Source organism: Embiotoca jacksoni, unplaced genomic scaffold, assembly GCF_022577435.1.
Source record: "Embiotoca jacksoni isolate LCO1_2020_lvr unplaced genomic scaffold, fEmbJac1.0.p SCAF_7, whole genome shotgun sequence".
Taxonomy (NCBI): domain Eukaryota; kingdom Metazoa; phylum Chordata; class Actinopteri; family Embiotocidae; genus Embiotoca; species Embiotoca jacksoni.
In genome coordinates this window covers 2134890-2161967 of record NW_027185425.1, presented here as the reverse complement: position 1 = coordinate 2161967, position 27078 = coordinate 2134890, and the positions used below count along the sequence as shown (strand labels likewise).

The 27078-nt window shown below is 43.1% G+C and overlaps 1 protein-coding gene and 1 long non-coding RNA gene across 3 annotated transcripts in view; one reads left to right on the top strand and one right to left on the bottom strand.

Moving 5' to 3' along the window:
- LOC138214843 (uncharacterized) overlaps positions 1-11612 on the bottom strand; it is a 39468-nt gene extending 27856 nt beyond the window's left edge. The window contains exon 1 of the long non-coding RNA XR_011179656.1: positions 11503-11612. This is a non-coding gene — a long non-coding RNA (uncharacterized lncRNA). The remainder of the gene's footprint in view (positions 1-11502) is intronic.
- A 2885-nt stretch (positions 11613-14497) lies between these two features.
- Positions 14498-27003, top strand: LOC138214841 (serine/threonine-protein kinase Sgk1). Of its 2 annotated transcripts, none has more exons than XM_069176670.1 (13): positions 14498-14674; positions 21696-21771; positions 22534-22612; positions 22705-22745; positions 22845-22902; positions 23014-23097; positions 23216-23347; positions 23474-23586; positions 23724-23847; positions 23957-24052; positions 24155-24310; positions 24421-24510; positions 24901-27003. In XM_069176670.1, exons 1-13 carry the CDS (start codon positions 14647-14649, stop codon positions 25063-25065), a joined length of 1242 nt encoding a protein of 413 aa, XP_069032771.1. In that variant the 5' UTR covers positions 14498-14646; the 3' UTR covers positions 25066-27003. The 2 variants fall into 2 exon arrangements, with proteins under 2 accessions (XP_069032771.1, XP_069032770.1); XM_069176669.1 differs by lacking the exon at positions 14498-14674 and adding an exon at positions 20923-21157.
- Positions 27004-27078: the final 75 nt, after the last annotated feature.

The following is a 27078-nucleotide window of genomic DNA, read 5'->3' as shown; positions in this document are numbered from 1 at the left end:
AGACCCGCATAGTTTTGCTGAGAAAGAAAAAAAAAAAAAAACTTGCTTCTTATGCAACCCCGATCCGAGTAGGGCACGCAGCATCACCCGAGGTCTGATCCTTCCTGTGCAACCAGAGTCAGGGGAGAATAAAGAAACAAAATAGCACAGGGATGTAAAAGAAAGCAAAATCACTAGAGGACATGTAGAAGTATCAAAGCCGGCGCATTCATTGACCGCGGCTCCTCTGACGGCAGCGTCGGAGGTCGAGGTGCGCAGGCAGCGGTGCACCAATTCGACTGAAAGGAGCTAAAGAGCTTTCGGGAGGATTTGTGTTACTCCGCTGCAGCCTTGTGGTTTATGTAATAGAACGACTGGCAATCAAGGCGAACGACGTCAGCGGTAGATGAAGAGTGAGTTTAACAGAAGACGGAGGGGCGACTTAAAGAACAAAAAGTAATCAGGAGAAGTGCGGCTTAACGGATCAAGATGAGCGAACTGCATATAACATATAAATACACGCACTTTAGCATTTTATTACTGTTAGAGTCTTGCTTCGTTTCGTTCCCACTTCGTGTTTGAACATTATATCATCTATAAAAAAATTAAAAAAAATAGATTAAGAGTTAAATTGCACTTTTACATAATTCAATGAGTCTAATCTTGTTTAGGTCCTTTTTCATAACACCCAGCTGTTCAGTAAAATTTAAAAAAAAACTTTTTTTTTTTCTTTTTTTTTAAACATATGGTAAGTATTCAAACAGATTCGCAGGCTTGTGTAAACTCCTCCACCGCTGCAGCGGAAAGTTTACTGAGCTCAGCAGCAGCAACATTTCTTCCACTGAGACAGCAGATTCTCCAGTCGAGTCAGTTAATCGTAAACAGAGAGCGGTGGAGCAGAATGCATTAGACTAAACATCTCCGTGTTTTGGAGACGAGTTATGTATAAATACGTTCGCTAGAGGGTCTTACGGAAAATGCCAGCGCAGATTTTCTGACACGGTAAATGTACAAAAGTAATCAGCCGTGCTGCTTTTTTTTTTTATTTTTTTTTTTTTGGGGGGGGGGGGGGGGGGGGGGCGCTTCACATGACGGCATTTTCAATCACCAGTTAACATCTCCGGGTTACATATCCACCACCGCAGCTGGCCGGTCCACACCCGCCGGCAGAGAGCCCACCTCGGGGTTGCATAACTCGGTTCTCACTCCGGTGCTCGGTGACGTCACACAGAAGGACACAGACTGTAAAATGAAACGTGAACAGAACGGCCTGGTTTGACACATCGCATCTTATAAAACTAGGTTTAGTAATTATGATATCAGGATTTTCTTTCACCGTCTGTGTTGTGTTAAAGATTACATGAAGATCAGAGCATAAAATGAGAGTAACCAGCCATGTTATTTCTAATTTGTACAGGTTCATTTTATAAGAACTTAAACTTAAATGACCAAAAAAAATCCCAGATGAGGTAATCGTTTTTTTTTGTTTTTTTTCTTGAAGACGGAAGTAAAGGAACTTGGCAATTATTTGTCAAGGCCTCAAGAGTTTCTGCTGAGTCACTCTGACTGAGGTCGAAGAGTTGATCGTTGATGAAACATTTGCGCTCTGAGCTATCAAGAACTATTCTGATATTCTCTTATCTGTTTCATATTTTTCCAAATAAAAAAAAATAAAAAAAACATTTGCTTGTTCCAGCTTCTCAAAAGTGAGGATTTGCCGCTTTTAGTTGAAACTAAAATATTTGGGTATCTGGTCCGGTAGTTGGATCCATCAAGACATTATAGACTGAATTTCTCATTATTTTCTCACATTTTGTGGACAAATCACAACAGCGGCCCTGAAAACAAAGCGCGCTGCAAAATGAGATACACATTAAAAAGAAAATTAAGAAAACGCCTTCTCGAATTTGACAACAGACGTTTTCTCAATTCACTGATGGAAGATTCATTGATGAGTTCATCAATTCATTAATCAGTCCAATGATTGATACAAGAAAATGATTTACGACAATAAAAAGTTAGAAGTGAAGTTAAAAGTAGTGTTTGAGTTACGAGCAGCCGGATCCGCGGTCCGTTTAATTTAACATGTCCAGGACAAAAATATAAAGTAGGTCAAGACTGACATGGAGAGTTCACACAGCACTGAGCTGACCTGTAGGTTTTTCAGACACACATTTTCTGCGCGTTTCCTCCAAACATGCTCGTTCCTGCTGCTGAGTGAGTCACTCTATTTGTTTCTGGGTTGCTGCTTTGCATACTGTGACTAGTTTACCTGGTTTGTTAGTTGATACTACAACTGGAGCTTGAAGCCGCGAGCTATTTTAACACCGCCACTTTTTTTCAGAGTGATTTTTCCTGGATTAATATTTGAATATTTCCTTGACCAAGCAGGTTTCTTGTGTACTTTTAAAACAGCAGTGTGCAGTTTTTTTTTGTTTGTTTTGTTTGCGGGCTGATTTTCCCCAGATGATTTATGCATGGAGTCGTGGGCTTTACATGATGATGGATAGCAAACAAAAGGCCTTTTCTGCAGCCACAACCTACGACAGAAAAAGCCTTTTGTGCATTGTGTTGGCGGCGGTAACATGCAAGACAGGTTCGCGCGCACACCACACGGGCACAAACGCCATCAGCAGTGAGTCTCGGGTTCAATTCTCTACATTTACTGTCTGTCTCTATGGCTTTTATCTCGTAAGATAAAATACCAAGACAAATAATCATCTTTAAAAAAAAAAAAGAAAACCTCCCGCATCATCTTGACTGTGGAGCGGCAATGTGACTGCACATGCTACCTTTGAAGCAGCACATGAGCCGAGCCGTGCACGTTCACGTGCACTCAGAGGACCATCTGATTGTTTGTGTTTACAACGAGAGGAACGAGTGAGGTCAGAAAGACACCGATACGGTCAGCGACAGATCCAGGCCGCTGAGCAGTTTTCCCCTTGTGAATAATGGAGGAGCGCTCCATCTGGTTCATCCTGAGAGATCGTTGTCACACCAAACCAGTTTTCATTAACACACACACACAAACAAACAAACCCTGTCGCTTTTATCGTGGTCCTTAATAACAGTGTTGAAGGAAGTGTCTTATACTTTAAATGAATGCAGCCATAACACAATGTAGAAATAGAGTATTCTGCAAGTAAAAGCCCTCCATTCAAAATCTGGAATTTTTGTTTAGTATTTCTTCTCCAGAATGGCACATTTCATGATTTAAAACTTTTAGCTGGTAAAGTCGGGGTTAATTTTCAAATCTAATAAAGCCTCGTCATAACCTGATTAGATATATTCTCATTTGTTTGTTGATTTGATTTTGCATTAAAATTACAATCTGAAAGAACCTTTGTTTCCTTCTCTTTTGCGGCACCTGTAAGCAGAAATTTCAGCTTTTGGACTTCACTTGCCATCCGTGATTCAAACAGTGTCGTAATGCTAATTTTGTTAGCATCAGCTTGTCAGCAAAAGGGCTTCATCCTGCTACAAGAGTTAAGTCAGCAGGATGCAGTACAGTAGACAGGTCATTAGTGTCTACAGCATATGAATGATTAACATGCGCACATCCATTTAAGACAGCTGAATGATTAAACAGATTGTGATATTCATTGATGTAATCAGTTATTGTATATTTTGGACCGGTCTGATAACCTTTTACAGCATTTCATCGGTTCTGGTACTCCACACTCATTCACCGCCTTTTGATTAAAAGCACTTCTCTCACATGTACGTTGAAGGGCGATGATGGAAGGGACTATTTCATGAGCCCACACTTCTTTATTGTTGCAGCTCTTGAACATCCTTTCAAAAGCAAATTATGCCCTTGTTTATGTAAGCCTTTTAAAATGTCAAGTGCTCTCAAATCTTTGATCAGCTCATGCAGAGTCGACTGCTTTAATCAGTTCTTATACAGAGAGGGCAGTTAACCAGGTGGAGCAGATTGAAGTTTCAATCATACATTATTTTTAATAGGGTAGAGCTACTCTCGAAGGAAGAAATTATTCACTCGCTGAATTAAACGTAGGAAAAGATTGGCATTTTGGGAAATACTCGCTTTCTAACCGAGGAGTAAGATGTTTGCTAATAAGAAGCCTTTTAGCTTATCATAATATAAAGACGTAACACGGGGAAATGTCTGGCCTGGCTCCGGCAAAAGGAAACCGAATTAATTGTCAAACCCAAAATCTCGACAGTTCACCAATGAAGTGGTTTTATTCTCGCAAAATGTCAAACTGTTCATTTAATGATCATAAATGACATGAAACTTCATTTTGAGTTGGCTTCGGTGACTGAATAATTTATCTACATCATAAGCAGCAGTGTCCCACCGGTGGGTCGGTCCTTACAAACTTCTGCTGTGTTTGATTAAAAAAAGAAAAAAAAAAGAAAAAGAGTTGGACCAAAGCCGATGTTGTCTGACAAACAGGGAAAAGATGGCTTTAATAACCTTAAAGCCACTTCAGGGAAACCAAAAGGGAGAAATTTAATGTGTGCTGAGGGAGTTAGCTCATTAAAGTATTACATTAAAACATTACTTGGTAGTGAACAGATCCTTTTTTTCAAACAGCTATGTGGTTTTTGTCTAAACCGCCTTTTCTTTTCTTTTGTGACTGCGTTTGTGTTGACGTCATTGCCGACTGGCTCCAAACAATCAACTGCAGTCACAACAAACGGCTTCTTTTATTCAGTCTCTCCTACTTCATGGACTAATCGCTGTATAATCATTCAAGGTTTGCGTTGATGTTTGCGACACAGTAAACACGTCAAAGAATTGGTCCCGATGGTGGATTAAAGTCAGACCTTTCCTTCACTTTTTTATTGATTTGACAGATTTCTGGTCAAACTTACCATCACTTTTTCTTTAGCAGCGGTTTCCCGCCTGGACGCGAGTGTCCAAATATTTCTGGAGGGGCTGAGAGATTATTTGGTCCGAGTTCAGACTGAATGAACGGGAGAAGCAGCCCTCGCATTCATTTGAACCGAGTCAGTATGCAGGCTGAGGTTTTGGCAGCGCAACGTGATATCGTTCAGAGAGGTGCTACGTCGGCCAGTGAAATACATGCGATCCTGGTAGATTGCTTTGAAATGTGAACGCGGTATTTCTGCTGTTTACAGTGTGGTCACCATGACGACGCGTGATTTGTTACTCCACCTGGACTTCCCTGGACCCGACTTCATTGCCCAATCAATATCTTGAACAATCCTGACGCAGTGCAGTCGACCGTGTTGTTTTGTTTTGGTCGAAATTGCCAAAAACTAAAACTACTTTTACACAAAATGTATCTTTCTGTCATTTCTGACAAATCACTGGATACTTTCTCTTTTTCTTTGCGCTACTAAAATCCATTTCACAACCCGTAGTGAGAGGTCAAAATGTCCGACAGCCATTTCCCTATTTCACACCATTAATAATGTTGATTCTAAAGATTGTATATTTACAATTATTCAGCTCCAAGATCATTCACACACAGCCGTGGGAGAGATAATTCCAGTTAAAAGATTCAGCCTTTACACGACCTCACACCCAGTAATAGTGGCACCACCCACTGAGATTCAGCTGCTAAGCTGTCTGAGAAGTATGCGTCGGACTAAACTCTGCACAAACAGATCCGACACGCTCTCGGAGCAACGGGTGGCGCTGGAGGTCGTGCTCCTTTACCGATTCCTGTTCTTTCCGCCCGTCTCTGCACGAGCTGTATGGATTTTAATGCGTGTTTGGGTACGCTGCTAAACTCACATGCAGGCTGAGGCAGCCCAAGAACAGGCCGTCCTCCCACGGCGGCTGCACCTGCAGGTCAGAGCCCAGCTACCCCCTCGCGGGCTCCTTTCCTCGGAGCCCCTCCTCCCCTGGGCATTACATAACCGACTCCTCCACCGGACGAGGGAGAGACGAGCAGTCAAAACACACGAGCTCCACAACCAGGATCCACATCGGTCCGTTTACCACGAGTTCGAACTAAACCCAACGAAATCTTCTCATACACCACCACTTTGACTCATAGGCCCGGAGATATACTTGTTTTTGATCACATACTCGCCAATGTAGTGTGCGTGTTACTGGAGGACTCCACCACGAGGCTCACCAGAGAAACAGGGATTTTTGTTAGAACATCCTGATTTGCCCGACGTAAAACAATAAACACGACAACAACTGAAAATCACTACTTTTCTCATTCGGAGATCGCAGAAGGACAAACACGCCACGGCACTTTGCATTTTTCCGCCGTGCACGGACATGTCAGTCTTTGCATTTAGTTTTGCATTTGGTCTCTGACTCTGTCACACCTCCATACTTACCGCTCATCTTTACATTGCATGTTGCATAAGCGCTTCAATTTCTGAAGAGGAGCACAACCAACGCTTCAAACAAACGCAGGACACACAAGGCCGCCACCGTGTTCACGCGAGCGCGTCTTTTAAAGCGAGTAGACCTGCGGCCTATAGTTTGGCATAAAACTCTGTAGCTCCAAAGATATAAACAAACTCACTCCCAAAAGTACTTTTGTCCAAACCGTAAGATATTCAGTTTAAAAATATATAAAACAGAGAAAAACAGCAAGTTGTCACACTGAAGAAGCTGCAACCATAAAGTATTTGGATTTTTTTTTTTGCGCCATAAATTAGACAAATTGATGAATGGACTGATATTTTCCTCTTTCCATCAAAATAAAGAAAAAATACAAAGAGAGCTCAGAAAAGTGAAAAGGTCAGATTTTGGTTTCTACATTGTAATTCTTGTATCATCACACCAAACGTCTTATTTGAGGTTTGGACTTTTCCAGTCTAAAAATAATGTAAAGGATTTCCCCAAATATTCTGTGAGAACCGAGAGAGTGAAACTGAAACAAAATCTGTAGCTGGCTCACCAAGGACCGAGAGAAACGCTGCACTTCATCGCTTCCTCTAAATCTCTGTACCGTCGGCCATCACTGTGTAATCTGAGTATTTGTACTCGTACACATTATGTAAATGTTCCAGTCATGTTCTTCAGACAATGTGCAGTGACTCGTCATCACCACTTGCTGCTTCGGGCCTGCACCTGCTCCCCCGTTCCTCGTCCCCGGAGCTTTTCAGCACGGGCGAAACTCGTTAATATCAAACATCCGTCCTCGTCCTCTGCTGAACTCTGGCCAGCTCTCTAACGACCAGCGGCCGTGATGTCATCTAATCTATCGTCCGCCCTGGCGGACATGTAACTGTACATCTGGATTAGAAAGCTCCGCAGGGTGACGCAGCGCTCCTTTGTTTGACATTCAACTCGAGCTATGAAAGCAACTTCAGATTGCGGGCCAGCAGCAGGTCAATTTTACTTCCTGTTGGCAGGCAGCGTGCGATAAATCCATCAAATTAAAGGCGGAAGAACAAGCACACTCGTTCAGCACTGTTACGTATATATAACATGAAGGTTTGCAGCTCGGCATCAACTGGGGGGGGGGGGATTCAAGAAATATTTTGAAGACACCCTTTAAATAACTGTCCAGTTCAGACCCGCCATTGCTTCATTATAGATACAATGATTGATTTTTAATTGAAACAGCCTAAGGTGGAGTCACATGCACCTGTAAATCCTTATATTATTGTTGCATTAATATCAATAAGTAATAAGTAAATCACTGCACATTTACTGACTTTTTTTGAGAGCGTTAAGCTGCCCCTAAAACACCTCAACCACCACCACAACACAGCTCTGTTATCTCACGCATGCAGCAGCAGCAGCTCCGCTCAGTCTTTTTCTGGTGCTGTTGTAAATACATAAACTGGCTCGGCGGTGTTTGGCAGCGCTCAGGATGGCAGCTTACGGTATGTGCGGCCTCGCCTGGAGCGGATCAGAGGAGCGAGCGCTGATGATGAAGAACAACGTCCTACAAACACAGCAGAGCAAACTACAGACTGAAGTGAAGAATTACCAACAGAAGAGTCTGTAAAACAACAGCAGCTCGGGAGGAGGTTCAATTTAGCCGTATTAAATGACTTTGACAGGTGAGAGCGCGCACACGCACACGCACACACACACACACACACACACTGTGTACATGCCCAAATTCATACTTCCCCATTGCAGAGTTTCTCTTATATAACTACCAATATTTGAACTGATAAACGTGTATTAAAGCTGTTAATATCTCCTTTTTTTTGTTGATATTATTTTTCCTTATTCATTTATGTTTAATTTGATCTCAAATAAATCAAAGTTCTCCTGCGCTCAAGCTGCACGGCGGGAAATTGCTTTTTTTTTTTACAGTGCGCTGATGGACCTGTAACTTCTTTGCATTTCTGCCAAATAAATGTCTAATTAATAAATTATAGCCAATAAATCTGTTGATTGACCGATGGATTAAGTATTCAGTATTCGTCCCCAGAAGCCTCTTAAACAGGATTTAATCACAATCCAAAAATAGGGATTTTAACTGATATTGGACGTATCTGGGGCACCGAACTGATAAGTGGTGAGACATCTCTAAGATGAATCACAGCAGATCCACTTCCCTTCGACTTCATCCGGATAATGTTTTAGAAACGTAATCATCTTTAAGTTATCGGCGCTAAAACAACAACAACAACACAGGTTTTTCGAACCAGTTGTTCACTTGTGTTAGGAGTGTTCAGGCAGGCGAGGCTCTGAAGATATCCGTGTTAGATGGTTCGCCACTTTGATCCAGACTGAAATAACTCAGCATCTGTTCAGTGGATTGTCATGAAGTTTCGTCCAGACATTCATAGTCCTGAGAGGATGAATCCCACCGAATTCGACGAGCCTTTGACTTTTCCTCAAGAGCCATCAGTAGGTTGGCAGTTTTGATTGTCATCGACATATCTCAAAAAAAAATTAGATGAAGTGCAGTGAAATTTAGTACGAACATTCATGGTCCCCAGAGGATGATTTGTAATCATGTTGCTTCAATGACTTCACATTAAGCACCATCAATTAGGTAGAAAATTTCAATTTTGGTCTATAATTAAAGAGCTGCTAATCCTAAACCTTGCCGGAGATCAATTTGACGTTCGCTAATTAGAAAATGCTAACACGTTAAAGATGAACACGGTAAATACACGTGTTAAACATAGAAGCACGCTCATCATTTAGCATCATTGTGTGCAAGTACACCCACAAAGCACTGCTAGCGTGACTTAGCCGAGCATTACTAGACCCAAATTCAGGGGGGACAGGATTAAACATGAATGCATCTGAACATAAACTGTAGCAACTGTTCTTTCTCATTCAGCTCAACTGTTGCACAATATATATATATATATATAAGTATATGTATATATAGTTTTATATATATATATATATAGTTATATATATATATATATATATATATAGTTATATATATATATACATATATCAAGGAAATTTGGTAATCTAAATGATTCTGTGAAAAGCCTTCATTTACTGATTAATAACATTCAGAGGACAATATTTGACAGATGCATGAGTCAGAACTCTGCCCCTTAAAAACAAACACACACACACACACACACACATCCCTGTAATCCTCCTCAGTAGTTCAGCCGTTAGGTAAGACTATAAGATGTGTTGTGTAACTTTCACAGCACAAAAGGGTTCATGACTGACATTTAAACTCATCCGGCTCATTGGCCTGCACGACTGCACACATGCAATATACACACCAAGAAATGAATGCATGGATACGCACTTGTACAATAAGTTGTCATCAAGATTTAGGATGATGATGACACTTTTAGCAGAAAGATTACCGCCGCAGGAGACGACGGCATTAATGATCTGACCTTTCCGTGTGATGTAATGCGTGTCATTACCACTTTTTGACCTGTAAAAAAAAAAAAAAAAAAAAAAAAAAAAGACTTCTGAGAATCATATGCAAGTGAGAGGGGATCAGTGAGCTATTTTTGTACGTTACATTTTCCATCCTGCTCTGTCCTTCGGGGTAGACTGGCCAAACGCCCTACTACAAGCAAAGTGCGCTGTCCTCATTAATGACAGAAATTAAGCCGTCACATTTTTTTTATGGTGCAGCGGTACAGTCAGTTTAAACTTTCCCTCCTCTCGTCCTTCGGTACATCCGCTGTAACTTTGCAGGGTTCAAAGTGGGTCAGTTTCTTGGCTATAAATCCGAACTTAATTGATTTGGTCAAACGTCACTTCCAGGACACGCACATGGTCGGAGCCTCAAAAAGTTTGACTGGATGCGTGATTGCACTTATCTTCTCCGGCTCCTTTTAACATGCATCTGTGGAGGTGCCTGGGAGGGTGTGAAACAGTGTTGACAGCTGAAAGTGACATGACGAGAAAGCATAAAGTGTCTGCTGGGAAATATACCGCCTCCTCTCACAACGTTAAAATTACCAGCACGAGCATCTCACATCTCGCCATGTATGAACGTGCAGCATCGAGAATAACAAAATAAGGGCGTCACCATACCTGGGGCTTATTTAATCAATTAAATTACTGGGTTTTTTTAGAAATATTTAGACCACTTTTTGTTACTAATTTAAAGGGGCTGTGGTGCATGAAGAGCAGTTTGCCTCCAATTTGTCCTCATTCTTCCCTTCATATTCAATTACTCCGTTTTTTGGGGGTTTTTTTTAGACTTTCGAGAACAATAGTGGTCAGTGTCTTTTTGCAACAGGAAACCTCATTTTGGGTGGACGAGGACGTGAACTGTAAGGAAAATCTGTTTGAACCGTTTAAACTGATTTACTACAGTCACGCGCCGTAATACTGTACTTGAGCTACAGGCTATTTTTAGCATGCTAACATGCCCACAATGTCATTGCTAGCACGGTGATATGAAGCAGACAAGCTTAGCATGTTCACAACATTTGCTAATTACCTGCATTAAATAAAAGAGCAGTTGAGGCCCATGAGAGCGGATATATTTTTTTCAGTTTTCCATGATCTAAAGTTTTAGTCAAATGAAAAGTTTGACCTGAATTTATCAGTCTAAATTTTGTCCTAATTTCATTAAAATATAACACAAAGTTGTCCAGAATTTTCGTCCTTCAGAAAAACAGTTGATTCACCGCAGCAGGACTGATTTCATTGTAATTCATCCACAATTGAAAGATTTAGTGGTGATTACAGCGGATGGTAAAGTCGGTCTGGTTTGAAGATGATGTGGACAGATTGTGGACAGTCTGTGATTCCGGTCTGTTCCACGGCAAGTGTGACTCAACGCTTCGCATGCAGGATCACACGGTTCTTAGGCCGGCTAAAGTAGCCCGGCCTGTTTCTATTTATACGGCCTGCGAGCGATAAGCTCTTCCATGTCTCGAGAGCATCTCTCTAAATCCACCCAGCGGGTGACACACGAACAGAGACCGACCTCAGGTCCCTTTGACGGTGAAACGGTCCGAATTCTGTTCTCCACGGCTCCGGGGAGGGGCGCTTGCATCAGATTGAAATGTCACGGGACCCACACTTCCTTGACTTTTACAGTGACAGCGCTCGAACACACACACACAGATCTTTCGTCGAAACGACCTGCTGCTAATCAGGTTAAAGATAGCAGCAGGTGAGCCGGGGCTGTTCGCAGAATGACCTACTGTACAGACGGCGCGATCTCAATCCCTCAGCTCCTCTGGGCTTCTGCTCACAGGTCTCTTGTCCTTCCCACTCAGCTGACTCGGTGCTGATTAATGCTGACGCAGGAAAACGGAGGTCAACCACGGGAGCGGGTCTGAAGGGATACAATGAAATATTAGATCCGTTATTGGCAAACGCAAACGAAACTTCACATTTTGCTGTTTGAAACCAACCAAACTAATTAAGGCAAATGCATTTACTGTATTTAATTTGGGTTTTCCTTCATATCCATATTGTATTGCAAATTAGGGCTGAAACAAACCACTTTTTTTCATTGCATATTTAATGTGTTGAAAACTGAACCTGCAAAATAAATTAAAAAAAAAAGGTCTTCACAAATTTTTGGAGCACGAGGCGACACTGTGTTCTTACTTGTTTTGTGTGACAAACAGCGCAGACCAGAAAGATATTTAATTTACTTTGATATAAAACAGTAAAAAAAGAGAAAACCACTGAACGCTTGATATTTTGGTCCAATAGAGGACAAGTTGTGGTCTTCCACTTGACGGCTCACACTAACCACAGGAAGTCACAGTAACACACCAGGAAGTAGTCCATAAAACAACAACATACGTTTTCAGAGGGCTGAAAATGGGAATTTTTAAAAAAAAAAAAAAAAAAAAAAAAATTTTTTACTTTCTTACCAAGCCAAACACAATGTTTCCCAATCTTTCCCGTCTTTATGGTACGCTAAACTAAGCTAACTTTATCCGGGCTTGACAGATATTTCCCTCGTTTGTGTGTTGATGAGAATCCTCAACAATAAAGGCCGGCTGTCACGGAAAAACAATCACATGTCTGAACAGGCATCAACATATCAGCCTGTTTCCACATCACTCTATCTCATGTCGTATCTGCCACACACTTCCTGTGCTCACACTAAGGCCCTAATTTAAATTACATGCAAATCTGTCCAGTCAAACGCGCTCTGTCAGAGATCCTTCCTCTTCTTCAGCCTCATCGTGAAGCTTTCAGGCTGAACTTCTGCTGTTAAAAAAAAAAAAAAAAAAAAAACACCTCCGCGTTACATGACACCAATCTGTATTTATTTCCCTCTGGACTTAGTTATGCAGGTGAAGAGCAGGCTGAGAAAATATGTTTGTTGGCAAAGTCGCTTCATTTCAACACCGGGCTGCAGATACAAGGTGACTCAGTGGACGCTTTGAAGTGGAGGCGCGGCTCTCTTTTAACGGGTCATTCGAATGAATACATTTGTAAACTTTCCTTGAGCTCTCGCGGTTTTGAAATGAAACCGTGTTGTGTTTGCTGTAATGGTGAGGTTCAGCAGCGGGACAGCAATCTGTGCGTCACTCGCTTTTCATTCAGTATCAATAAAGGCAGAAGCTGCGTAACGTCTCACATTATGAATATGCGAATCGCCATTGGACGGGAGCCATTATGTGGAGATCATACTTCTGTTGAACAGATATGCAGATATGTTTTCACACAGACAATCACTACACACCCACCTCCTGACTCAGAGGGTCGTACTCGCTTCTCTGGTGTATGAAAATGAAAAAGTGGCGATTAGATAAAGGAAACTTCAGAAAAGAAACCGGTGCTCCTGTCAGTCCACTTAATAACAATCTCCCCTTTTCTTCCTTTGTATAACTGAAAGGGGAACAGTCAAGGATCTGCTTGTATTGTCCAACTTCAGCCAACTTCCAAGTTGTTGTAGTCAAATCTGTTTACTTGAAATTCACCTCAGTAGAAATCACAGACTGTGACATTTCCTGTTATTCTTGAAAGTCTGAGAAATAGAATTTTGGAGATACTGAAAGTATAAATAAATGGCTGTTAAATATTCATGCAAGGCCTGAATGTTGCAGGTGTCTTACAATGGCTGAGTCCAATCTCAAGGCTCGGTATTTGTGACAGTCTGACTCATCTGCAAATCTCCGATCTGCAGCTCCTTCCCTTTCTCTCAAAGCGCTCTCCAGAAACAAGTGACACACCAACCCTCTGGAGCTGGTACTTTTGTTTGTTACCCAAGTCCTAAATTCAAACTAAGTTTGACTTTTTAACCATCTAATATAGCAAGTGGCAATCAATAATGATAACAAATAATCACCTTAAGACACAACCCAAGAGCGGTGCAAAAAAAATACCCTTATTGATATTTTAATGTTTGATCTTGTTGAGGTTGTCGCGTGTTGGACTCGTCCAACTCTGTCTTGTCAAATTGTGTCGTCTCTGTAAATTAAATAACAGCGTGATTGTTGTTCACTTGTCCAGCTCCCGAAGCAAAAAATCCTAATTGGACGCTGCACCCGTGTGAAAAAAAACAGTGTGAATGATGCTGTCGTTGCTCCTGTGGATCAACTCCCACAGACTCCTCGTCACACAGCTCTCATTGTATCTGATGACCTACAGCCCAAAGCTAACAAAGCAATCAGGGCTGTCAGTGTGACTAACCAGATAATTCTGTCCCCCAAAACTCTGGAGACGCAGTCAGTGAAGGAGGCAGAGGAGGCTGGTGTAGCAGCGAGCAACATCCCCGCTGCAGCGGTGGCCAATTAAAAAGCAGCTTTAAAAAAAACCTCTGCGTCTGTTCTCGTGTGTTCCTCAGGTGGTTCCCGTGTCATGGAGACTGGTTTCCCCTCTGGCGGGACTCCCACGCTCACGGGAGCCGTAACCAGACACCGGCTTTTGTTTTGTTCGAAGGCTCTCCAGGTAGATAAAAAGAGAAGATGAGGGTGGAGGTGTGTGGGGGGGGGGGGGGAGGGTATAGTGGAGGAAAAGCAGGTGCGTCACAGATCTTTGGTTTCAGTTGTTTGGTCTCAGCGCAGGCTGGGGCGATAAGAGGAAGAGGCGGCGGAGGAGGCACAGAGGAAGAGGGAAGTGCAGCGGGGAAACTTATTTGCCTGTGAATCGAAGACTTTTTTTCTGAGCACAGCTGCAGCGAGAGCCATTGAAAAAAAAAAAAAAAAAAAAAAAAAAAGGAGCTAGAGGAGGAGGAGGAGGAGGAGGAGAGTGAGGCGTATTTAGAGGAGGGCTACATCTCTTTCAGGCTCTCAATCACCTGGATGCGCCGCAGCAGACAGACGTTCACTCATCAGAGACGCTGTGCCTGAGAGCAAATACAATCACACACTTAGGAGGACATGAAGACCGGAAAGAAATCCTTCATAGGTAGGCACGCCTTTAATTCACTGTCTGTGCTATAGGAAAGAATCTGCAGCCTCTCAGCAGCGCAGCAGAGAGTGATGCACCTCCAGGCATGCAACTTTTACACCTCAGTCCTCTAAATATTGTCCTCTCGGCTTTATAATCATCTTTTGTATCTTCATGACTGTTTATTATTCGATCACCCCGTCTTCTTGCGTTACCTCCGCGTGCTTTGACGTCACTGCCTCCGGTTAAATGGAAAATTTGGTTAGACAAGAAATAAGAGATGCCAAATTCAAATGTGTCGTCCAGCACTGCTCTGTATGTTTTTACATAGTTCATTTTCATTGTCCACAGCAGAGCCGGCTCACCTCCTCCCTGCAGCACCCTCCTCGTCTCATTTATCACCTGAGATGATAAAAGCTGCTGATGGGCCTCGGCTTTTGTGTTGTATGTTTTGAATGTCAGCGAGAGCCCGAAAAAACAGTTTTGGTCCCACATTGTTCCTAAATATGAAAAAAAAAAAAAATTATCCCAAGAGCATGATGAGAAGATGAATATCACGGTCTTTGCTAAATAAGAACCAGCAGCCAGTTAGCGTAGCTTTGCACAAAGACTGGAAATACGAGGAGACGGCAATTCTGACTCTCTTCAACGGCAATAAAAATCTGTCCTGCGACGCCTCTAAAATGTAAACACGTCATATTTGTTTGTTTGATCCAGACGAAAGCACAAGTGTAAAAACGACGAGTTGTGGTTTTACAGAGGTCCTGGAGGCTCCACCTGTTACCTCTCAATCTGAAGAGGGACGACGAGACACGAGGAAGTCACTGCCCCCCGGCTGAAAAAAAATTGTCCCGACCAGAAACCCCTGTAAAACAGTTTTTACCGTTTTGTGGCCTTAATTCAGAGCCAAGCTACCGGTCCCCCCCCCCCCCCCCCGGTTACACGCTTTGTGCTAAGCTAACCAAACCTGCTACTTGCCCCGGCTTCAACTTCACATATCAGTGTTCAAATCTTCTCGTGTAAACTGTTCCCACAAGAGTTTCACCAAACTGTTATATCTACATTGTATTTTTGTTTTGTTGTTAGCCTTTCAGCTCTGTAGCGAAGCCACAGACTCGAGCTGACTCACTGCGGTCTGGAAAGACACGAACAGTATTAGTTTCATTTCGGGGTTTCGTCGGTGGAGAGATGGTGATTGGATCCGTCTTAAAGCGATTTGACAGACGATGCACTTGACTTAATGAAAGAAATCACTCGCTGAGTTTTCTACGCCTGTTGACAAACTGGAGAAAAGCTGCCCAACTGTTTGGGAAAGTCCAAAATATCTGGAGGGGAAGGAGCTGCTGAATAAATGTGAAGTGAGAGTTTTGCCCTGCAGCCACGCAAACATGCCTTTGTTTACAATCATCTAAACAGTTGTTGACCAGGTTCCAGAGACGCGAGACCAAAACATTGGCACCTATTCAATCGCGTAATACAACGAACGCTTAGTGTTTAGATCGCTCCTCGAACTGAATGAATTGGTTTCCAGCTTCCACATTCGATCGATTCTCTGCGGATGTTTTCCAGACGTGTATCTCATAGCGATAACTGACCTCATGAGGTTTCCACCGCGAGACCATTGAACACTCAGCAGACGACAAACTGGATCAAAGGAATAACATGGTGGCGAGTTGGCTTTATTTGGGCCAGCCTGCGTGTTTCTAGGGTAACAGTGGCTTCATGGGCCGCGGCGAGCCGAGAGATTTTCTAGGCGTCTGACCGCATGTTGCTTTCATGTATGTTTCATATTATGGAGAGGGAAAAAAAAAAGGAACTGCATGTGTGAAAAAAAAAAAACTGATTCATCGCGTTTGACCGTCATGAGAGCTGTAGTTTATGAATGAGCGTTTGGTGCTGTGGATGGAAACGGTTCCGTTCTACTGGACTGTGAGTTTCTGTATAGAGTCGCATATAACACGGGAATCACCTCGAACAGAGCGAACACATATTCGACTGGAGATAATACCGGAGTACAGACTTGAAAAAAAAAAAGCCGTCCTACCATCATAATAGCAATTAAAGTAGTTAGAGCAGCCACATTAATATAATTAAAAGGGGCTTTGCGGTTCTAAATAGTCAGGATCATCCCACTTGCTTGGCAGCAAATTAAAGTCATACATTATGGAGTGATTTGGAAGCAGTGTGCATCTGAGTCATCGCATAGGAAAGCAAATATTTCTTTCCTCTGTTTTATCTGATGAAGCAGGCACATGAGCAGCCGTTTAATCCTCCACGGAGAATAGAAAAAAAAACAAAAAAAAAATACATCACATCTACTGCCTGGGAATCCAGGAGGGACACAAAGACGGTGCAATTCTAACTGGGGTTTCGTCAGCCAAAATGTGCTCCCACTCACTGGGCCCCCCCGAGACTGCACTGCGACGCAGGCGGACTCGAACGCCACCTCCGGTCCGCGTCTCCGCAGGCAATTCTCTGTACGACGACTGCGGAGTCTCAGATTCATGCAGATGACGAGCTCGAAACAGAAAAGAGGAACCGGAGAGAGAGAGAGAGAGAGAGTGAGAGGAGATTTTTAGTAGAGAGCTGAGGCTGATGGAGCCGACATGACTGCGTGGGTGTGAAACACAGAAGGCCGTGATGGCTCTTCAGAGCTGGTCAACCAGAGCCACGTTGTAATCAGAGATCCTCCATCCTCATTAGCCAAAAGCCTTCCCTGCCAGCCCTGCAGTTGGTCACCAAGGACCTGTTTGGCTGTATGACTCATTCGTCCACCTTCTGCTGCCTCCTTACCCTCCACACTGGAAGCAGGTACAGGTTCTGGTGTCTGCCACGCACCGTCCTCTCGTGTATTACTATGACATTCGAGTCACAGAGCTCTGAAACATAAAAACACTCAACCGCTGAGGCTGCAGTTAACAGTTGTTTTCATTGCTGATTTCTGTGGATGACATTTCACCAAATCCAAAAGGCAGCATCTTCAAACTGCTTGTTTAACTCATCCAGCAGCTCAAACCCCAGAAATATTACATCTTTGGTCGATGATGACTAAAAACAAAACAGCAAATAAAAGATTACTTACACTAAATTCTTTTTTTTTTTTTTGCATTTTATGTCAGTCAAGTAATTGATTAATCCTTCCTGCTTGTTCTTAAAAACCTTTCTAAATATCCCAAATACTGCACAATGATAAAGATTTCAAAACCTCCTTATTCTCAATTTAAACAAAGATGGCACCTGGAAACACATCTCTTTGATCAACGTGTACCACATGAACCCAACTGTTATTTCATACAAAATATGTCTGTCATTTTACTCATTTACAAGATAAACATTGGCCTTAATTAGGAAATACAGTTGTGAGAAATGGGTTTAAAACATTTTTTTTAAATCTGCATTAGATTGACTTTTTTCTCATCTACGTGGTTGAAATAGTCAATAAGTATTGTGGAAATACTGAGAAACAACCTTCAAGCATTACAAAGATTTATTTAGATTTGTTTAAATAATAGTGAACCAAAGTCTTGACATGATGTCCAGATATTCCAGCTGCTTCTGTGACTAATTTTTAAATCGTCATAACATGGTTTCACGACCATAAAATTCTCCAAAGCTCTCTTTTAATGTCACATTTCCAACTTTGTAGTTGTAATCTCTGCTGTCTAACATCACACTGTTCAGTCTCCATCGTGCTGACTCGGCTGAGCTAACTGCAGCCAATCAACTGGGATGTTTGACTCACACACGTCTGCAGCTTATGGGATGTTCTGTTTGATACTTGCCAAAGTAATGGCACCTATTCATTTTATAAATGAACCTCCTTGACTAGTTGGAAACCACACAGCATGCGGTTTGAAGTTCCAAGGTCAGATTTATAGTTGCAGTCTTTTAAATATTACTTTGAATGGGTTTGTCTTCGTTCTGGAGTTATTTCGGCTCGCGGGAGTCACAAAACTGGGGCAACTTTTTTGTTGCAACTCGAAGCGCCAACTTGCAACCCGCAGTGAAGTAAAACCACACGGAGGCTGGGGAGTTATGATCGATGGCACCCTGTCATGCCGGAAAAGGCTTTTTACGGTGACTGCTGGTAGGCGACTCTCACTACTACTTGTCCGCGAGCGGAAACGCTGCCCGTCTGCTGAATCTATAAAATTGGACAGAGTGACGGAAAGCAGGGCAGCTTGTGTGAAGGTGCTAAATAAATGTGGCACATGACGGCGCGGGTGCCAGAGAGAGAAACTCGGTCATATCTATCCCTGCAGGTGTTACCACAGACGGCGACACGATACGCTTGAATAATTCACAGAAAGACTACTTGAGGTGTGCAAAAAGCCTCGAACAAAGCCTGGGAGAGGTTTCGGTGTCGTGCAATCGGATCCGGTGTGCTCCCGCGTAAACGGAGACGGAGCCGAGCCGGGAGGGTTTGCTCTGGTAGCCTTCCAGGGTGTGACATGATATACAGACGGCTGTGGCTCTGCACCAAGGGGCTTTCTGTTGGGGCCTGCACCACCGATAAGGCAGCGAACTTCCTCTTTCGCTGATACAAAAACTACCGGTCCTGTGCAGTCTCACTTCCTGTAAAACGGTGCATGACTGTCACATGTCATAAAAAAAAAAAAAAAAAAGGGGGGCAAGCTTCAGGAGTTCCCCCTCTGATACAGTAAATGAATCCTGAACTGACTGAAGCGGCTGTTGGTAACACCGGCGGTGGAAGAAGTATTCACATCTTATACTTCAGTAAAAGTAGCTGAGCAGCAATCCTTAACTTTGACTAGTAAGTTGGACGAGAATGAATCAATTTTAGTCTTTTTTCTTTTTGAGCACAATGCTAAACATGACGTGCTCAAACAATCTGGTGGCTCACTTTGTCACATTTGAAAGTAAATTAAACATCTCGGGGTTTCGTAGCGTCAGCCGGACAAAACAAGACGTGTGAAAATGTCAACTGGAGCTGCAGGAAATCACATTTTATATTGATTCAAGAACATCTGCAGATTAATTGATTATGAAAATAATTGTTAGTTACACACCTAAAAGTGAGTAAAATACTCCGACTTGCCTTGAAAATGTTCCTCAAGTAAAAGTATTTAAGAATTATTGGAAAAATGTACTTTAAGTGAGGAGCAAAAGTAATTACAATGTAAAAACAAAATAAAAAAAGGCGATCGGTACATTTAAGAAAGCTGGAAGCTGTGGATGTTTGGCATTTATTCATTAAAAACGTGACTGAAATGATTAATCGATTATCAGAATAGTTTGAATATCAGTGATTAATCAGCCAATTGCAATGTATTATACTTCACTATGAGCGATTAAACAACACTTTGACATCCAACCGGCCTCATCTGAAAAACCACTAACGCTCAATGGAAAGATTTGGATGCGGCTCCCTCTCCTCCTCGGGCAGTACAGCCATCTGCATTATGGCACCGTTATGTAACTGACGGGGTTAGTGGACCACAATATCTAACAGCTGGACTGATCACTGCTTAAGCTTAGATGAGCATGACGTCATTTGTAATTTCTCTGAATTTATATAACGCTGTCGTTGCCAAGTCACCTTCGTAAACCTTGACCTCATCAGCCACAGAAGTCCACCGATTATTCAGAATGAAAAGCACGTGGAGATTTCTCGGAAATTAAAATAGCAGATTGTCTCTGGAGTATTTATTTATTTTTTTTCACGATGCACTTCGCACTTTTACAACCATCGATGATGTGGAGTATTGGGATTGGATTGAGGCTGCAGCTGCTTCAGGCGGGGGAGCGGGAATGCAGCAGTCGTGACACACATTTCTCCACATCCTTTAAAAGACGAAGTGCTTGCAGGGAGGTAACCGAGAGGTGCCACGCTGAAGCCCGTTGGTGGGCCCGCTCGCTGTGGTACCACGGTCCTCGACTGTAATGCCTTTATATGCACGGTGATTAGTCAGTTGGAGATTTTCCATTGAGAGAAAATGAGGAGGAGGCTGCAAAGATGTGTGTGGGAGGGGGGGGGGGGGGCTTCCTCCCACCTCCTCCTCCTCCTCTTCCTCCCACCTCCTCTGCGGTGCGCTCTCATCGTCATCTTCCCGCCTCCTGCAACCAGAATATGGCTGCGGCGGAATCCCGTGACGTCACGCCCCCCCCCCCCCTTCTCTCTCTCTCCTCCCTCCCTCCCTCCCTCTCCCCCGAGTTGTTGCCGTGGTTACGCGCGTGACGGACGATGGGCGTCGCCTCCGGTACCACGTGCTCGGTATATATACGCCGGCTGGTTCGCTCCGCGGCAGTTCAGAGCGGAGCGCGGTCGCAAAGCAGGTCGGACGGTCACACGACGAGGGAAGTCAGAGCCGGAGAGAGTTTTTGAAGAGGAGGACCGCGGAGGAACTATTACTGTGGAATTTTGTTTCCCCGCGTTTTGTTTTATATTGGATATTTGTTTATCGTTCAACATGGCCGTGACAGAAGCTGGATGCGATCTGACGTACTGCAAAATGAGGGGGATTGTAGCCGTCCTCACCGGTGAGCGACACAATGACAGCAATTTATATTCATCACTGAAGCTTTGACTGTAATTAAATAACAGGTATTGATGAGGGAGCGGAACAGCTGCAAAGAAATCAATTTCCCTGAATTGCAAAGTGCATCTTTCTTCTATATTTACATAAATATTGTAGAAAATTCAAACTTGGACATGAGCAATAAAATGACCAGAAATCTCTCTAAAAAAAAATATATATATATATATCTATATATCCAAAACTGGTTTATCCGTGTTGTAACACGGATCTCGGCTGGAAAATGCTTTGTTGACTACCACTGCTGGTATCTGAAAGTGTGACCCAGGTGGTTGCATAACCTATAAACCCGCATCATAAGAGGTCTCTGCAAATCTAAACTATAGCAGGATATTTGGCGCGCACAAACTGCGGATTACAGCTCCAAACCATAAACAGATTTTTTTTTTTTTTGTATCGCCTCATAGGGGAGACGAAAATCTTTGCGCCATGTATGTGTGTGATGCTTCCTCCACTGACACGAAGGCTCTCTCTCTCTGCAGCTTTCATCAAGGAGAGGAAAATGGGGCTGAACGACTTCATCCAGAAGCTGGTGTCCACCCCACATATCTGCCAACAGTGAGTATTTCCATTTAGAAGAATTGTTCCATCTGTCGATGGATAATTGGCCTTGATATGGAGGCACAAAGCACAGCTGTGGGCTTCAGTTACTTCCTGGGATCTTATTTCTGATCAGTAGCCTGCTCATGATCAGTGTTGATAATCCAATCAGCCACCTGAGTTTGGCAGGACATTCTGCTGAAAGCGTAATCCAGTTCCATGATTCGGGGGTAAGAATAGTCCTTTCATGGAGAGCCCGCTAACAATCTCCCAACTTCGTAATCCCCTCCGTCCCCCAGACCAGGCTAAACCTGTAATTCAATTATTACATGATATGTGGCTCGCTCCGTCGCACGGGGCCGGGCGACCTGGGTCGAGGTCTGGCGCTGTGGAATAACACCCAGACGCTACACCTGTCCCCTCCAGATGGGAGGAGGGCGTCTGTACTGAACCTTCTTGTTGTGGGTCAGCGGCTTAAGCTTTTTTTTTTTAACAGAGGATTCGGACAGTTGACCGTTTGGCGAGCACTTGTAAACTTGACCTGTCTGAACGCTTCAGACGGTCATTCACACCCCAGCAGGGAGCGTCGATTCAGCTTCTCAGCCTCACGGAGCGCCTGAGACCCGGTCAATTAAACCCACAGCCAATCATCCACACTGAATAACTAAATGTTGGGAAAAAAAAACCTAAAAAACACGTTCAAACTGAGCCGTACGGTGAAAGTTGGAATACTTGATGTTACAAACCAGCTCTTAACCGACTCTTTGGTTTTTGTTTCAGTGCTGAAGTCAACAACTTCCTGAAGATTGATGAGAATCAAAACGAGGAGGTTGAAGATGACCAACTTCCTGAAAGACCGGTAAGCAGAAACTGCTTACTTAACGACCGTCTGACTCATTTTCTTTTCAAAACATGGCAGTGGATTCATCCATTTTTCCCCATATCTTTCAGATGTGCCTAAATTCACGAACATCACTGGCTGAGGAAACTCAGTAAGTATATAATCTCTTTATTTTACTAATCGGAGACATATATCCAACTTCACCGTGTGTCAGTAAAAACTAACTAACTTCTCCGTTTCTCTTCATCAGGATCAAACCCTGTGATTTTGACTACCTCAAAATCATCGGCAAAGGCAGCTTTGGAAAGGTGAGTCTTCATCTTTGGTGCCAGACTCTTTATGCAACATCTCTCTGCTCACGTCTGGTCATCATCTGGTCCGTGACATCATTACTGATGCAAATGTTTACTCGGATACAGGTTTTGCTGGCTCGACATAAGGAGACCACTAAATACTACGCCGTTAAAGTGCTACAGAAGAAAATCATCATGAAGAAGAAAGAGGTAAAACTCTCGTCCTAAACAGTCGAATAATTCCAGAAATGAACTTAAATCCCCTCAATGTACAACGTCAAATGCCGTGAAAATAAAGAGTCTAATATATCTTCTAACTCCTCTCCAGCAAAAGCATATCATGGCTGAGCGCAGTGTGCTGATGAAGAACATCAAGCATCCCTTCCTGGTGGGGCTCCACTACTCCTTCCAGACTACTGACAAGTTATACTTTGTGCTGGACTACGTCAACGGCGGAGAGGTGAGCCGCAGTCTCGCAGCGCTTCGACATCACCCTCAGACACAGAACCAGGCCACAATATGTATATATACATATATAACACGTGAGAGAGAGACAGATTTGTTGACAGATGTTTGTGTTTTCCAGCTGTTCTACCACCTCCAGAGAGAGAGGATCTTCCTGGAGCCCAGAGCCCGGTTCTACGCAGCTGAGATTGCAAGTGCACTTGGCTACCTCCACTCTCTGCACATCGTGTACAGGTAATGCGTGATCCTACGGCGCCCCCTGGTGGGGATCTGTAGACATGATCTGGAAGGGGCATATTAGTTCTAATGCACTGCGACTAATCCCGTTTTTACCTTCTTCTTCTTCTTCTTCTTCTTCTTCTTCTTCACAGGGACCTGAAGCCCGAGAACATCCTGTTAGACTCACAGGGCCACATTGTCCTGACAGACTTCGGCCTCTGCAAAGAAGGCCTAGAAGACAACAGTACCACAACAACCTTCTGCGGGACGCCTGAGGTACAAGACTAATCTTTACACATTTATACAGCGTCAGTATCAACACAGATACAAATTCTAAAAAAGTTGGACTTCCGCTGACGTTATTTTTTTCTTGCTTTCCTCACAGTACTTGGCCCCCGAGGTCCTTCAGAAGCAGGCGTACGACCGCACCGTGGACTGGTGGTGCCTGGGATCGGTGCTCTACGAGATGCTCTACGGACTGGTGAGTGAACTCTGTGACACCGTGCCTTCAAGCTCCGGCTCTCCCGTTCGTCCGTATGAGACTTAACTCTTTACTTTTTTCTTTTTTTTTTTCCTTTTGCAGCCTCCTTTCTACAGTCGCAACACTGCCGAGATGTACAACAACATCCTGCACAAGTCGCCCGTGCTCAAGCCCAACGTGTCGAACTCGGGCAGGGAGCTGCTGGAGGGGCTCCTGCAGAAGGACCGCACCAAGAGGCTGGGAGTGAAGGACGACTTTGTAAGTGTTGACCGTTAAGCACACGTGACATCCAGAGCTGTGGGAGGTCTGTGACCTTGGTTTGCTATCAGTCTGCTCATCTTGTTCCTTTTTTTTTTTTTTACCTTCAGCTCGAACTCAAGCACCACTCCTTCTTCTCTCCAATCAACTGGGACGACCTGATGTCCAAGAAGATCACGCCTCCGTTCATTCCCTCAGTGGTATGTTAAAGGACTAATTCTCAATTCATCATTTTGTCTGTATGATGCCAGAAAATGGTGAAAAACGCCAACGTTTTCCCAGAACAGTAGATGGAAAGTTTACTATCTTATATCTTAATGAAACAAATATTAATTATTCAAGAACCTGAAAACAATTAATAATTGCAATTTAATAAATAAATAAAAATCGACTGCCAAAATGATTGCCAAGTATTCTTCTGTTGATCTACTGGGACTAAATCTTTTAGCTCTACAATCATGTGTCAAAACCTCACGTTTAAGAAGCTGGTACCAGCAGACGATGAACATTTTTTTGCACCATATATGACTTAAACAACGAATCTTACCATTACGGCACACGTGTGATGACGTTCCCTCTTTGTTTTGCAGAGCGGTCCCACAGACCTGCAACACTTTGACCCCGAGTTCACCCACATGCCGGTGTCCTCCTCCCTGTGCACCGACTCGCTGTCCGTGACCAGCAGCGTCAAGGAAGCAGCCGGAGCCTTTCCAGGCTTCTCCTACGGGCCGCCGGCGGGCCACTCCTTCATGTGAGCGCCGACATCGCCGACCCCTCCGTCCTGAGAAGGAACGAGAAAACGGGACTGAAGCTCTGGATCAGAGTGTCGTTTTGGACACGTGGACCGCGCCGGAGCAGCCTGTCGGGGGAGACGCGACGCTGAGGGGGGGGGGGGAACTAACCGACGTGAATTACCGTGGGAGGGCAGATCTCGAGGGATCTTGTGCATGATTGGTGTACAGATGGGGGGTTGGGGGGACTCTGGTGTTACGACACCGCCGGGCCCTACGCGTCTGCCTCGACCATCCAAAAATGTGTGCCAAGTACGGATGCACTTTGGGTCATAAAACATCACTCTGATGGGTCTGGAACTCGCGGCTCTACTGGTGGAGCGACGTGAAGAGAAGTGCCTGCAGCTCAAAAGGCAGTTCGGGCGGAGCAGCAATGTTGGCGAGAGCCAGTTTTATCAAAAAAAAAAAAACACAAAACTGTTTCACTTGTCTGGACGTTTTGACCTGGGCGCTAGCCGTTAGAGGTGATGCCTTCGTTGCGTGTCCACGTTCGAGCTTTTTATTTGAATTTTTTTTCTTAAAAGTTCACAATGCATTTTTGTTTATATGTAAATGCTCAATTGCACTCGAGGAAACGAGGGTCAAGAAAAGTGAGACAGTCTGCTTTAAGCATCAGCAACTTTGGATTAGACAGCAGCATATCTTTCTTTTTAGATTTCATATCACTATTTTGCAACAAGAAATAATGGCATTTCAATATTATAGGCTACCGGTGACAGCTGGACCAAACAGATACAACAATATGCTTTAACACAAACACTTTTCTTTGACCCGTTTGTCCCTCCAAACTGAAAATTAACCTTTTACTGTACTGTGTAGAAAGAAAGTTGCATATATTTTATTGTAAAACTTGAAGGTTTTCCATGTTTTAATAACCACAGACATCCAGTTTATTTTTAAGAAAGTTTTGCATATATTATAAAATGAGTTCTGAATGTTTCCTAGAGTATATCACATATAAATAGATTTATGAAAATTATATTTCATCTATGGCAATATATTTTATTTTTGGTTTTTCAATTCCTTTTCATCTCCAGCTAGTGACTGTGTTTATCTATATCAGCTGTTAGCAAACTTTATGAAGGACTTCTCTTATTGATCAGGAGAGGGCGATACAGCGTTCAACCAGCAATAACAGGCCCACATCAACAATAGCACATACAGTACTCGCTGTAAATCAGTCTTATTTCTAATTAAAGTGATTGCTGTTTTATTGCAAACACTTCCGACAAACGGTCGACCGTACGATTACAAATGTCTTTGCATTTAAGCGTCATGTAAAGAACTGTGAATGTCTTGTGCCTGTCCAAGGCGGCCTGATCCGTGTTTATTGTATGTACATATCTCTTTCCCGAAACCTCTCGGTCCTTTTTCTAGAAAGTAATCTATAAAAAAAAAAAAAAGTGTTTCATTAACTTGAAGAAGAACCACTCGGTGGAGCAGGCGCTGGCATCGTTTAACCACCGGCCTGCTGCGTAATACGGTTCTGGAAAGTGCAATAAAATATCATTAACGTGAAAAGAATTACGAAGCATTTTATCTCTTCTAGCAGAAGTGTAAGTTATAATATCTGCTCTGATATTCAATAAATTATTAAGAGAAGACTCGTGCAAACAGGGATTATTGATGACTTTGTTTCGCTGCATTGGATCTCGACATTTTAGTTTTTCGCATACAGAAAATAAATCTTCGAGCCTGCTGAAAATAATGATAAAAGAAAATAAGGCAACACAGTTCTAGATCATTTTCTTCCATATTTGGAAGCATTACTTTTCTGGGTTTTTTTATTTTTTGTGTATTTATTTTCATGCTACTGTATAAACAAGATAATTTACTTGATCAACTGAAAATACTCAATTGTAATCTGTGTCCAAAATGAAAAATAAAATCGAGTGAATTCGAGTTGAGTGCACCGTTTTGTTGGCACGCTACAGGAACAGTTCCTGGACATTTTTATATTGGCTCTTGTAAAAGAAA